The sequence below is a fragment of the Ctenopharyngodon idella genome, chromosome 16, assembly GCF_019924925.1.
Source record: "Ctenopharyngodon idella isolate HZGC_01 chromosome 16, HZGC01, whole genome shotgun sequence".
Classification (NCBI taxonomy): domain Eukaryota; kingdom Metazoa; phylum Chordata; class Actinopteri; order Cypriniformes; family Xenocyprididae; genus Ctenopharyngodon; species Ctenopharyngodon idella.
The window spans coordinates 32,961,745-32,977,109 of NC_067235.1; the positions used below are offsets into that span (position 1 = coordinate 32,961,745).

Sequence of the window (15,365 nt, forward strand, 5' to 3'; positions counted from 1 at the left end):
GTACATCAACCGTCAAGGTGGTCTACGCTCCCGTCGCATGTCGCAACTCGCCCGCCATCTCCTCCTCTGGAGTCAGAAGCATCTGAGGTCGCTTCGTGCCATTCATATTCCCGGTGTGCTCAACCGTGTGGCCCACGAGCTATCACGAGCTGCGCGGCCAGGAGAGTGGCGACTCCACCCCCAGGTGGTCCAGCTGATTTGGAGAGAGTTCGGAGAGGCTCAGGTAGACCTGTTTGCCTCACCAGAAACCTCCCATTGCCGGTTGTTTTACTCCCTGTCCGGGGAACACTCGGAACAGACGCACTGGCGCTCAGCTGGCCCCGGGGCCTTCGCAAATATGCGTTTCCCCCAGTGAGCCTACTTGCACAGACCCTGTGCAAAGTCAGGGAGGACGAGGAGCAGGTTCTGCTAGTTGCGCCCTATTGGCCCAACCGGACCTGGTTCCCAGAACTCTCACTCCTCGCGACAGCCCCTCCCTGGCCCATTCCTCTGAGGAAGGACCTTCTTTCTCAGAGACGGGGCACTCTCTGGCACCCGCGTCCAGACCTCTGGAAACTCCATGTCTGGTCCCTGGACGGGACGCGGAGGTTCTAGGTGACTTACCCCCCGAGGTACTTAACACCATCGCTTCGGCACGTGCTCCGTCTACGAGACGGGCTTACGCCTTGAAGTGGAACCTGTTCATCGAGTGGTGTTCTTCTCGTCGAGAGGACCCCCGAAGATGCTCGATCGGTGTCGTGCTTTCCTTCTTGCAGCAGGGGTTGGAGCGTAGGCTGTCCCCCTCCACCCTCAAAGTCCATACTGCTGCTATCTCCGCATATCATGACCACATAGATGGCAAATCTGTTGGTCAGCACGACCTGGTCGTCAGGTTCCTTAGGGGGGCGAGGCGGTTAAATCCTCCTCGTCCTGCCTCCATACCCTCTTGGGACCTTGCTCTGGTGCTGAGAGCACTTCAGATTGCTCCCTTTGAGCCCTTGCAATCAGCAGACTTAAAGATTCTGTCTATGAAGACTTTGCTGCTGGTTGCATTGGCCTCCATCAAGAGGGTAGGGGACCTGCAGTCTTTTTCGGTCGACGAATCGTGCCTGGAGTTCGGGCCGGGTGACGGCCATGTGGTACTGAGACCCCGGCCTGGCTTGTGCCCAAGGTTCCTACCACTCCCTTCAGGGACCAGGTAGTGAGCCTGCAAGCGCTGCCCTCGGAGGAGGCAGACCCAGCCCTGGCTTTGCTCTGTCCAGTTCGCGCTTTGCGACTGTACATAGACAGAACTCAAAGCTTCAGGACCTCAGACCAGCTCTTGTCTGTTACGGAGGCCAGCAGAAGGGAAAGGCTGTCTCCAAGCAGAGGATGGCCCACTGGATAGTGGATGCCATCGCCCTGGCTTACCAAGCTCAGGGCGTGCCCTGCCCGCTCAGGTTGCATGCGCACTCCACGAGAGGCGTCGCATCTTCCTGGGCGCTGGCTCGTGGCGCCTCGCTACAGACATCTGTAGAGCTGCGGGCTGGGCGACACCTAACACGTTCGCTAGATTCTATAGCCTTCGTGTCGAGCCGGTCTCCTCCCGTGTTCTCACCTCAGGTCAGAGGCACGGAGAGGCCCCGGCTTAGTGTCGGCTTGCTGCGCTTACATGCGCTTTTTCTCCAGAGAGTCCCTACAAGGCAGACCCTGTTGAGTCCTCCGATCTCCCTTCGGCAGCCGACGTGGCGGAACGTCTGGCGCTAGGCCTATACTCCGTTGTATCCTTGAGAACCGGGTTTAGGCTGGGTACCATATGTGTGACCCTACTGGGATCCCATATGTCTAGTTCCACGGTTGCTCCTAAACGAAGCCCGTGTCTTTCCCTCTGGGAGAACCCACCTCTCATCGAGTTGGAGTCACCCCAGTTCTTCCATATGTAGTACAGCCTACGGGTTAGTCCATATGTACTTCTCCACTTAACTCCTTCGGGAAGGATGTGGCTTCCGCAGCGTTCCTTTCCCAGCGGAAGGGTACGCTTTCCCAGCGTTATCCAATAGTCTCACTGAATGGGTTTTGGGGAACAGCAGTGATTGACACTCTCTGTGTTAGCCCTGTCCCACCGTCCGTAGGCAAGGGGGTTCAGGTGGCTTACAACAGAGCGCTGGAAGAGGGCAGCCCCTGTGGCGCTTTGGTAGGGATTCCTATTCGTCGGTCTGTCCGACGTACGTCGAACGTGACCGACTGAATGGGAACGTCTCGGTTACAAAGGTAACCCTCGTTCCCTGAAGGAGGGAACGGAGACGTACGTCCCGTCGCCACAGTCGCTGTACCCCGCTGATGCTGCCGCCTATCCGGTTCGGCTCCTCAGCGAAAACCTGAAGATGCAACGCACCTGCTGCTCGTTATATACCCGCGCTGCGAGGCGAGCAGCTGATGCATATGATTGCATGCCAATGTGCATTGGCTCGTTGTAGTTACACTCGAAGTAGATTGGCCTCTCTAGCGAGATTCCTATTCGTCGGTCTGTCCGACGTACGTCTCCGTTCCCTCCTTCAGGGAACGAGGGTTACCTTTGTAACCGAGACGTTTTCCACTGAAACAGTAATATACCATAAAAACAATGCATGGCTGGGTGGTATTTGACGTTTTGAGGTTACTTTCTTGAAAACGACAAATAATATTACCCAGAATGCATTGTGATATACTGTAAAACAATGCATTCTGGGTAATATTTATAAATAATATTAACCAGAATGCATTGTTTTTACTGTATATTAACGTTTCAATGGAAAACAGTATTTTACGGTGTAAAATACCACAAAATTCACACAAAATTCATGATCGTGACAGGCCTATAATTTACTGTTTTTTTTTTTTTACCCATATGTACCCTTTATCATAGTTTTTTTTTATTCAAGGAACCAGTGTAATTTTAGTATTATTTATATTCTATTCTAGAATTTATTATAATTTTGTATTGGTTTTACTTTATATTTTCTCATTTTAATTTCAGTTTAAGTTTTAATAATTTTGTTACATATATATATATATATATATATATATATATATATATTTCTATTTAGCTTTAATTTATAATTGTTTTAGTTTTAGTTAAGAACAGTGCAAAGAACACAAAAATCTTCAATATGTGCTTGCAGGAATTGAGATTAGATGGAAGGAGTGATTTAGTTAATCATTAACTGTTAAATATTAACTGTTCCTCACATAAAGCTATCATATGAGTTGAGGAGACTTGGAATGTAGAGCATGAGTCATATGAGGTACTTTTATGGTTCGTTTATGGTGTTTTGTTGTCCAGATTCAATCATCATTTCATTGCACGGAAGAGTGTAAACACTCAGCCTAACCTTTCCTTTTGATTTACGCAGAAGAACGAACGTTATACGGGTTTGGAACGACATTAAGGTGAGTAAATAATGACCTGTTTAACTATTTCTTGAACATAAGCTTGAATGCGAGTCATTTCTCTCAGGCTAAACACCATTACCCATATTCAAAACACCAGCATAATCTCTAGGAGGTTTGGGAAAAAAATGCTGATTTGACTTAAATAGTTTCAGTAGTTTATTTTAGAAAAAGTGAAAAGTTCAAGTCATATATATTGGAAGAGTAAAACATTTCATTGTACAGTATTACACAATACCAAGTTGTCCTCTATTGTACAATCTTGAGTTTTTTAAGAGGAAGAGTGCAGAGTGAAAGAGGAAATGTTTAAAGCATCGGTGTATCCCATCACGTCTCCAAACGCTCTCTCATCACATTAGGGAGCTGCTTAGTCACATTTGAGAACTTCAGACACCTTTTATTGCTATTTATTAGATTGGAAGATAAATGAAACCTAAAAATAGACTAAAATAGACAGCATTATTACCATAGGCATAAACAGTACAGTCTCTGTAGCATTAAACTTTGGTGTATCATAGAGACACTTCACTCTTTTGCAAGTACACAACCAACCAAAACACTTTAGCAATCGCATAGCAACCCTGCTAACAACAAACAGAAAAGAGTATATGTTAGTGATGCACGGATCAGCTCAAACGCTACCTGAAAACGCTTTTAAAAATTAGTCAACCGCCTGGATTTAAATATCTGCACCTGACCCGCACCCGACTGTCACATTACAGTTATTAAAATTCTCAGTGCTGCTTTTAAATGAACATTTAACTATTTGAAGTAAAAAGGTCTTATTTGGCAAAATGACGTCTTTAATAGAGGCTTTACTTCCTTCAAACTTAAACTGGAAAGTCATTGTTTCCATTATTGCAACTTCCTGAACACACACACAAGTCATTAAATACGTTCAGCCAAGCAAAGGCTGGATACAGGCTTTATTAGTTTATTATCATATACATACAGCATTTCACAGCCGTTACATATCACACACCCAACATTTGATTGGTCCTGGTTAACTACTTCACTAAAACGCTCCCACAGGTACTTTTCTTTCCTTCCCTTTGTTTTTAAGGGTGTGTTCACACTTGTCATGTGTAGTCACCTCGCCGGAGTGGACTAGTTACACATGTTTGGCTCGATTAAAACGAACCCTGGTGCGACTGCTCTGTTAGTGCGGTTCACTTGAACATGTGTGAACGCTGCCATTCTAACCCTACTGCGCACCAATCAAGTGGACCGAGACCGCTGGAGAGATGGGTCTCGGTCCGGTTCCAAACGAACTCTGGTGCGGTTCGATTGATATATGCAACACGGACCAAAGACATGTAAACGAACCAAAAACAGGAAGATGAGACCCTAAAAAGGACAGAATCCTCACACATATCGGTTTTTCTTATCATAGTCGCGAGTTTGCCTATCACAAGCATCAGACGCGCGTCTCCACGCAGCAGATCGTTTGTGTGTGTGACGGATGGATTCCCGCCGCTGTTTTGACTCCTTTACACGTTTTTTAAGCTCTTCACGAGTTCCCAGCTGGCCAAAATACCATCATATGCATGCTACGCACACACAACAAGCACATTTACCTCAGCACACAGCACTGTTTTGGATGTTCAGTAAGTTCCGTCTCAAAATAGGCAATACGTCATAAAATCCGACCAATCAGGTTGTGAACGTATCCCTATGCCTTTTGGTTCGGTGATAAAATTGCCAATATGAACGCTAATCGGACCAGGACTAAAATTTTTTTTTTTGGTCCGGACCAAACTGAACTACAAGTGTGAACGCACCCTTATTCTCCTTCTTTGACATTTCTCTCGGATCTGTTTTGCCTACATTTCTGCTTAACAAGTGAACCCCGCAATTGTGTCTGCAATTAAACGCTAATATTTACATCATATTGGAAAACACTCTTCTCAGAATAATTTCTGCTAAGTTTGTGTACACTTGTGTATATTTTAGTTAAAACTGTTGCGCTAGTATTAGGCAATTTCTCTTGTAGGTTTTCCTATGTGTTCTATATAATGTCCACTAGGAGGTGCTCTAGACAACGGCTTTCCGTTATTGTTTTTCCCTGAAGAGATGCGCTCGCTGTTTTTGAAAACGAAAGAGTGATGCACGTTCATTGTGTTTTACCGTGAAATTAGAGTTTGTGTCTTTATTAAAATCAAGACATTCATGACTTACCTCTCATCCGCTCACAACCCACCCACAATTAACTGGAATGATATTTTTTATTAAGGGGAGACACTACAGGCAAAAACACAGTTTTTTCAGGCACCTGTCAATTTTGAGATTTTGCACTTTTTGGCTTTTCATAAAGTGTTTTTTCAGACTGGTGGAAAGAAAACATCCAAAATACATTTTTAAGTGTATATCTTATAGCACTTTATCTATTTGCGCCTATAGATTTCAATTACAGTAAATATCTTTAAAGGCCGTTTTCTCAAAATGAGTTTTTTCTCCTGCTCTGAGTCAGAAATCTCCACTTCAGCAGAACTTATATTCACCAAACTTTACAGTTTTATTCCTATCTATATTCTGAAGGCTTTTACAGAGGGATTTGTTGATATATCATTCCTATCCTGTGTTATAGGTCCTTTTACTCAAAAAAACATGGCGAAAATAGATTTTTTAAGGCTATTGTCAGTATTCTCTAATTTACTAAAGCACAAAATATGATATCCAGAATCCCCTCTGTAAAAGCCCTTTCATCTAATATGTCAACAAATTTTAAACCTGGACCTTTCCAATTTCCAGATTTTGTTTTTGGAAATGTATGCAAATGAGCGTATATTTAAGTATATAAGGCCTCATTTGCATATTAAAACATAAATTTACACAAAACTTGTAATAAATTTTTTTCTTATGTTTATGCCAGTAATAAAATGGAGAAGTTTCATAGTGATATCTTCTAATTTAAAAAAAATCCCTATTCACCTGTAGTGTCTCGCCTTAACCGACCCACGGATTATCCGCAGCGCCCGCGGATATAACCGTGATCTGTTCATCACTAGTATATATCCATGCGCATACATATGGACCTTATGTAACCCCGCCCCTTTTCAGCGCGTTGTGTTTTGTCTTACGGTTTGTGTTTCCACAGCATGAAGGTAAGATCTATGAATGAATCGCTCATTTCAAAATCTTCCCGGACTACTGACATTTGTTATGACTTCAGCTTTAAAGATATGCCCATGATAACTTTCGTTAACTCCACAATAAGTGAATCCACTTCACCAGCTAATTACTCTTCGACAGCGATGACAGAAATATACAGAGCTAAGTTCAAATACAATATTCTAAAGTCTATACATACTCTTTTTACAGTACATTATTATTAATCATTAATTTAGTATTATATGTCTTATGTTTGTATAAGCAAAAGTTAGTGTAATGATTACACGTGCTGGGAGTAAAACAGGAAGTATGCTTCTTTCCTGTTGTGTCGTTATAGGTTTGTGTGTCACAATGACTTCATTATAAGAAGCATTATGAGTGAGAAGTGGACATTGTCACTTCTGAATCTGTGGTAGTGGACTGAATTAAGGTAAAAAATCATTCTGTTTCTTCAGTTTTGTGTAGTTTGTCATTCCTTCAATGATTTTAAAATGGTACCATGATGCTTCTGAAATTAATCGACAGATATTCTAAGGCTAACAAACATTTTTAATGTTCAAAGGTATGTTCAGTTGTATCTAGAGTTCACAGAGAGGTGTTTGCGCTCTTAAACAGAAAATTCCCCTACCTTAGATCATGAAATCCACTATGAGCTGTTCAGTTTAAAGTGGTCAGGTTAGGTTTTGGACCTGGCTAGAAACGAGCTACCGTGTTCAAAAATAGATACTTTACCAGCTTATAATTTTCCAGCAGGTGTCAGTCATTTTATATGTTCAAGTCTGCATGTCTCATGATTCTCTGGGGCGACAGGACTCACAGGACGGATAAAATGCATTGATAAATCATCAGTTAAACACCTAATCTGCATCTTTTGCTCTTCATTTTGTTGCATAAATGTTAAAAAGCTTGTTTGTTTGCTTGTCTAATATGATGCCCATGTCCTTTTTTTTTGACCAAAATAAACTTAACACCCATCACACTGTAATTGTGACTTTCAAAATTGGTTTGGTTTTGTGGAAGTTAGTTTTAGGTTAACATAATTTACAGCACTGCATTATAGATTACATTATAGATTACTTGAATAGGTCTATTTGGAAATAATTAATTATTCTAGAATGATTACTTTTAATGGGCTGAACAATCTGGGAAAAACTTGAAAAATTCATACTTCGCTTTACACTTCATAAGAACTAACTCAAACCTGTTTCAGTAACCATAAATTAAACTAAAGTTCAAAATTAAAGTTCAGAATTGATTAGAGAGAGAGAAAAAAACTCTTTCCACTTGAGTTTTTATAGGCCACATTAACATTAAAATTTTTCACCCCTTCAATTTGACTACAAAATAACTATGATTTCTATTGTGATTATCATTACATAAAATATTAAACAAAATAAGAAATATATTGTAATGTTGTAATGTGTTATTTATGTATAGCTAATGAATGACTGTTTAATACTTCTGTTATTTTGAAAGAAGACATATTCACCAAACATTTACTATATATGCTAATTTATTGACCAACAATAACCTGAAGAATTTCAATTCACATTTATTTCTACAGCGCTTTTCACAATACATATCATTTCAAAGCAGCTTTACAGAGAAGTAATCTGTTTAGAGTAATCTGTTATCAAGATGTTATCAAGAATCTCATTACTCATTGCTCTCATGGGTTTTGAAGAGTAATTTTTTTAGCAACCTTATCTTATATATCTAGAGGTTCCATGATGCAATTCCTGTGCTGCGTTACCTAGTTAGAATTCGACCCCCGACACAGTGCTAAATACTGAACGTATCACTCACAATTGGCTAAATAAAACTCATATGTTTTGTACTATATTTTATGGCATTAATAAATTATCTAATTTTTAACTGCCCTAATGTTGTTTGCTGTCAGATTTACAGTGTCTACAGGACAGTTGGACTAAACAAGGCTTGCTTCTTCAAAAACAATATTTTACCACAGTTAAAGACTTATCACCAATCATATGAACACTGTGCATTAATTTGTGTGAGAATGCAATTTTGTGAGAAATATAGAGCCTCGCACACCCAAATCATTCATAGTAGGACTGTACAATTAAGCAAATTTCTAATCGCGATTATGATTACGGATGCCATGATTTCGTAATCGTTCAAAGACGCGATTACCAAAAAAAAAAGAAAAGTGTTTAAGAGGTGTGTTTAGAGCAGGGGTACTCAAGTTACGGAGGCCAACAGGGCCGCATTTAAACCACATAAAATGCAAAGGGCCACAAATTACAATTTGGATCGCAAAACTTTTATTTAGGCCTAGTTAAGACAATATTTGTAGTATTTACAAGTACTTACTTGTCCTTTAATGGTTGTCCTACTTATAGTGTGAACATGAAAAAAATGTCATTAAAAAAGGATTAATAGTTTGTCTTGCTGTATTCTTAATGCAACAATGCATCTATACTCCAAGTATGAAAAAAAAGGCCCAAATGCATAAGGAAAAACATTACTGAGCAAATAAACTTAAGAACTGATGAAAAGAAATCCTTTTTCCTAGTGAAAAGTCTGCATTGTTATCACAAGTAATTTCAGGTCTGGCTGTTGCTCAATTTTTTGATACTTTTTATACTCCATTGCACCTTTTTAATACTTTTTATAGTGCCTATTTATACTCAGGCTCGCTTTACAAAGGTTTCATTATTATTATTATTATTATTATTATTAATTAATTATTACCTCTACCTTTAAACTAGGTCAGAATCCAGAATCCTTTTCTGTTCAGAACAGTCTCGCGAATGAGAATGGGAGCACTTGCTTTACATTGACGTTACGTTTTACATGACATTAAGAATAAAAGTTTAGTTTTTTCATGCTGCTAAGAAGACCATCGGGCTTACGAACATGCAGTCTCAAGCATTTGATAGCGTGCGTGAACACAGGTGTTCAACACATGCACACTAGAAAGAGTCATTCTTGTCCAGTCTCTGAGTTTTTCGCTCCAAAACATAAGATAAAACGTCTTTGTACTTATTAAAAATAGAGTTGCTGGTATCTTTAATTCCCTCACACAAGCGCTCGTCAACACGGGTGGCTATTGTGTTTGTTGTAGTTCCATTTTCTCCGTTTCTTTTCAGACTGTCAAACAATGGCCCGTTTCAGTGTTGACACCTTGTGGACAACTAAATTAGTGCACAAACTATTCAAAGCGCACGTGCAAAATGCGTCATGCGCAGTGTACGCGGAAGAACCGAAGTAATATTACCGGTCAGTTTGAATGCAAATTATAATAACAATACATTCATATTTAGCATGACGCAGGCCACAAATTTAATGCTGACGGGCCGGATGCGGCCCGTGGGCCGCCTGTTGAGTACCTCTGGTTTAGAGCATGTTACGTTGAGAGAGGCGAATCACGATGACTTCAGAGTGTAAAAGGTCTAACCCAGCACAAGAGGAACTACCAGTGACATTAAGTGTACGTCAATTGGTCGAACGCACGCGAAACACCAGCACCCGCCATTTTTAAAAAGCCGTGTACACAGCCTATATATTTACTTCACAAACTAACTCTACAAACATGGAAAACAGTGATAGATGGACCTCTCAACCTTATGCTAAGGAGAAAATACAGCACGACTTTGAGAGGACCCAGCGAAACATGTATTTCTGCTCAGCTAGCGACATTGTGCATCAACCACACTGCAAATACTTTTTCATATACTGTCTACTTTCTTTGTATAACAGTTCTATCCAATAACGTATTAGACAGGACTGTTAAACAGATCGTAAACTAATGAAGACGGAGAATGCGAGCACTATGTGCTCAGGCTCTGGCTGTGCTGTTCTCAGCGGCATCAAATTAAAAATCACAACAACAAGCGCAGTTTATGTCACTTCAGAGTTCCTACTGACGGTGCAAATGCCACCAGGAAAATGGCCCATATGTTTGTTTATTTTTTTTTTTTTATTATTTAAAGAAGAAACCAAACCAATGTACAGTTGACGTTTGAAGCTTAATGCTATAGAAAAGCAATAAAAGGAAGAGTGTTTTCAGCTTGTTTTTTTATTTTTATATAACAATATGGCATGCAGTTGCTTCAAACAATGTCATAAAGCTATTCAAAACATCAATGTAAATTATGATAATTGTAATTAATAATTGCAATTACAATTTCTAGGGAATAATTCATAGGTATGTCTTTTATGGCTTTTAAAAAAATTTATATTGATGTCTGGATTTTTAAAATGATTTAGTAGGTGCATTTACATGGAGCATTGTAATCGGTTTAAAAGTCCAATCCGAATGAAAATGCTCCATATAAACACCTCAATTGGATTAAAAACGCCCACACTGAATGAAATTGTAATCTGTTTGAGAGGGGTGGGATAAACCTTTCTATAAACCGAACAAAATAAAAATTCTGCCATGTAGACGAGTTAAACCGATTACTTAGCATCTACGTCATCACGTCAAGAGGCCAGGGGTCGTCAGAATGCACAATGGCGGCGGCAAAATTAAACTGGAGTAAAACTGAACATGTATTAAATACACTGAAGGAACTCAGTGTATCATTACTATGGACATTCATCCACACGCTTCTGCTTTTCGCCGGAGGGAGTATTGAGATGCTCCGAGATAAACAGCCACCAAAAAGGTCAGCTTCCTGCGCCCGTCTTTTCCTCATTCCTTCCAGCAGTAAAACGCTACAAATTTACGCTGTTGCTGCTTGATTAAGAGCAACACTTTACATAAAAATAGCTGGCATAAGAAATAATGGAGCTCCATGTTAACAGAAATACAAGGCAGGCAAACAGGACATAGGCTAATGTGCGCATGTCACTCGCATGTCACAGCGCTGGCGCATGTAAACACCGTCTCGGATTAGATAACGTCTCATGTAAACAGTCCACCGAATCTTTCAATCGGAATGACAAAAAAGTGTACATGTAAACATGGCTAGTGTTGAGATGGAAGATGTAATGTAGATTTATCTCGATGTTTATTTTGTCAAATTTGGGTGTATTGTATTGTATTTTCTTCTTTTTCTGATTCTATTTTCATTTTCTTGTAGCTGTGTAATTGAAGGTGTGGTGATTATTATTATTATTAACAGGTGTTTGTATTTGGAATGCGAAGGTTGATTGACGGAAACATTGCTAATAAAAATCTTTTTGTTGTGATGCAAGTTTAAGTACTGTGCAGGAGTCTGAATCTTGAAGTTACACACAGTTAAAAAGGTCGCCATGCTTTTCTTGTAGAACGCTTTTGACATTGCACACTTATCTTGAATTAAATCTTTCTTTTTCTCTTGCAGGTTTGCATACTTGGCATCTACAGTGACCATGGTGTGGACGGTGAGTCTCAGTAACCTGGTGTTAGCGGTCTACGGATTCACGCTGATCACAGGCCTTCCCGCCAACATCTTGGCTTTTTACACCTTCTGCAAGAAGGTCCGCCAGCGCTCCACCCCAATGGACGTGCTGTTACTCAGTTTAACCATCTCCGACCTGATCTTCCTCTTTTTCCTGCCATTTCGCATGGTGGAGGCGGCAAACATGAAATGGACGCTGCCGTACTTCCTCTGCCCGCTGTCGGGATTCATCTTCTACTCCACCATCTACAACAGCACCTTCCACCTGACGGCCATCAGTGTGGAGCGATACTTGGGTGTAGCTTTCCCCATTAAATACAAGCTGAAACGCAACCCTCGAAATGCTGTGATAGCCAGCGTTATATTCTGGGTGGTTTCCATGGCGCACTGCAGCATCGTCTACATCATGCAATACCACCATCATTCGAACCCCAACTTCACCGATCCATCGAAGCGTAACACCTGTTATGAAGATTTCAGTGATGAACAGCTCAAGATCCTCCTGCCGGTTCGCCTGGAGCTTTTTGCAGTGCTCTTCTGCACACCATTCCTCATCTGCTGCTTCTGCTACATCCGATTCATCCACATCCTCTCCAATCTGCCCAACATCAACGCCAAGAAGCGGTATAGAGCCATCGGGATGGCGCTGGGCACGCTTCTGGTCTTCATTGTCTGCTTCATGCCCTACAACATCTCACATGTGGTTGGATACGTGAACAACAAAAGCACCGACTGGCGGGTGTACGCTCTGCTCACCAGCACGTTTAACGCGTGCCTCGATCCTTTCATATTCTACTTCTCGTCTTCGGCACTCAGAGGAACATTTAAGAATGTGTTGGAGGAGTTGACGAGGCGGCTACTCGTGCCCTGTTGCCGCTCAGCTCTCTACTGCCCTATCTTGAACTGTTCGAGTACAGACGAGAAAACTCGACCGAGCATGACTGACAGCTCTCTGTAACACCATAAGCTATGATGTAGAATTTCCCTGATAAATGCATGAATATGAGACTAAATCTATGAGGTATCTACTGAAGAAGAGCACCATATGGGCCAGTATTTTTCTGTATTTTCTTCTGACTGCAATCAAGCGATGTGAGCACATGCTGATCAGTCCAAACAATAAGACCGTAATTCTGTGGCAACTGCTTACTGGACCTGTATATGCACCACTATAGAGTGCATCATTACCTGGCCATTTTTTATACTTCTGGAAGTATTTTATTTATTCATGTTTCTCATAGGGATTTTAAAAAATGTTTTTGTTAAAACATTAAGGGCCAGATTTTCTAACAGCTTACGCTCTTCTGTCATAAAAAATGACTGTCAGGATTTACTAAAGACACGCAGTGAAAAATTAGCGCTGAAAAGGCGTGGACAGGGTTATTTTTGCAGCTGACCTTATTGCATATGCATTTGTAGGAATTTCCCTTTCAGACGCAAAATTTATGGGAGGAGAGTATTTAAATGAATCATGCAACACGATTTACTAATCTTTGCGCTAGTCAATTTACTGGTATTTGCGCCATTATTTAACGGCCAAAAAAGCATGTCTTAAACCAGACACTATTTGCAATGCTCTTGGTAGATTGCGCTGGTCATTATGGAAATGATCCAGCTGCATCTGTGTGACACGCAAAACTTTCCACTCCCATCGGCGCTTTTTTGGAATTGTGCTCTCAAGATAATTTGCCCTGTTTAGTAAATCTGGCCCTTAGTGTCATGAATCAAGCTACAAGGTGAATCACAACATTACAAACTTTGATTTGATTTCAAATATGAAATTTAACCGTAGGCTTGGCGAACAGTTTTGGAGAATTTGATGTTTCCCTATTTTAAAGAGACAGGACCTGCACTTGAATGCCCAAGAGGCATTTCAAAGATGGCTGCCGAGTGAAATGACTTGTCTTAAAGGGACTTTGACATATATTTTAAGTGTAATGCAAAATACTGCAAGTTCGTTTGGTGTAATTTTCTGTAACGCATCATGGGTAATGTAGTTTTTCACCACCAATGTAGCTGCTATTTTAAAAATACATTGAAATAATGTGAACGGATGGTTTCCACAAAAGCACATGTTGTATCTCACAGTAGGTCTGTCTTTAAAGGTTAATAAGTTACTGTTTAAAATCAATTTCCCTATGGAAAAAAAAATTAATGGAACTCATCTGTTGCACTCTATTTACTTGAGTTTATAACTTGTATTATAATATTACTTTTGCATCTATTGGAGTCTCATGTGCCCTCAACTTTGACTTTCTGGTAAAGCTGGTTGACCTTGGTCGTCTTCCTGGTGAAGCAGCCTAGAATGGGCACCATGTCATTGAATACATTTGCTTGTTCACACATAGTTCATAGTTTGAATGTGCTTGTTTCCTTTATTTTATTTTCAAGATCTGAGGTAAATTACCTCACTTCACTCACATTAGATCCTTTTAACATTAAATAAAGTACCTGAGAGTATCGTCATGGTCACTGGTTAGGATAAAAGGCATTAGCACCGAATAAAATAATGATATTTTGAACACGCCCACGTCTTCCTTTGCAGCAGGTAGACCCACCCCCAATTCACACCATTGGCTGAGCCAATGTTATAACTTACATCGACCAATCAGATTGTAAGACAACATTTCTCTTGAAAATTTTCTGTGAAAAACGTCAGTGAAAGCTAATAATATACATTTTATTAAATTTTCTTCTGACATTATATAATTTAAGTATTCTAATATTTTGCTTTTTTCCTCTACAATTTTCTTTTTTTTTTTTATGTTTACACTTTGAATGATTGAATGAAGAATTGTTTTTGCATGTAAAGATTTAAATGTGTTAGAAAATGGGTTAGAAAATGCCTTCATGTGTCATTTCTACTGAATAAAAATATGCAAAAAAAAAAAAAAAAATACTAATAAATAAATAAAAAATAAGCTTGCTTTCTGCAAATATAATTCATGAGTGTTCTGTATGCCTGTAATACATTTTGGTAACATTTTAGTTTAGGGTCCAATTCTCACTATTAACTAGTTGCTAATTGCTATTAGCATGCATATTACTATGATATTGGCTGTTTATTAGTACTTATAAAGCACATATTAATGCCTTATTCTGCACGACCATATTCTACATCCTTAATCCTACCCAATACCTAAATTTAACAACTATCTTACTAACTATTACTAAGCAGTAATTAGGAATTTAAGGCAAAAGTCATAGTTAATAGTGAGAATTGGACCCTAAATTAAAGTGTGACCCACAAATATATTTAAGAAAAATAAGACCTCTAACATGACTGAGTCATTCTGTTCAAACATGCATATGAATTTTAAACAGATGTACTATCTCTGGAATTGTTTAAATAAAGTTTGTTTTAACAATCTGTGCATGCTGTTTACATCGCTCCAGTTTGAAGGACAGAACAATTCATAGCATGGTTAGACATGCATATGTGTAACCCTAAACCATGCTAAACGTTCAACTTGATATTTATGCCTTACTAGAAAATAAATAATCACCAACAAAACA

The 15,365-nt window shown here is 39.9% G+C and overlaps 1 protein-coding gene across 2 annotated transcripts; it reads left to right on the top strand.

The window, feature by feature from the left end:
• Positions 1–3,288: 3,288 nt before the first annotated feature.
• On the top strand, positions 3,289–15,219 carry LOC127496965 (free fatty acid receptor 3-like). 2 transcript variants are annotated; one of them, XM_051865004.1, is made up of 2 exons: positions 3,289–3,387; positions 11,793–15,219. In XM_051865004.1, the coding sequence occupies exon 2, from the start codon at positions 11,821–11,823 to the stop codon at positions 12,805–12,807; it is 987 nt and encodes a 328-aa protein (XP_051720964.1). In that variant the 5' UTR covers positions 3,289–3,387; positions 11,793–11,820; the 3' UTR covers positions 12,808–15,219. The 2 variants fall into 2 exon arrangements, with proteins under 2 accessions (XP_051720964.1, XP_051720963.1); XM_051865003.1 differs by lacking the exon at positions 3,289–3,387 and adding an exon at positions 6,764–6,928.
• Positions 15,220–15,365: the final 146 nt, after the last annotated feature.

What these genes read in the sequence shown, in the direction of transcription:
- LOC127496965 (XM_051865004.1), top strand. Translation starts at nt 11,821, where the DNA reads ATGGTGTGGACGGTGAGTCTCAGTAACCTGGTGTTAGCGGTCTACGGA.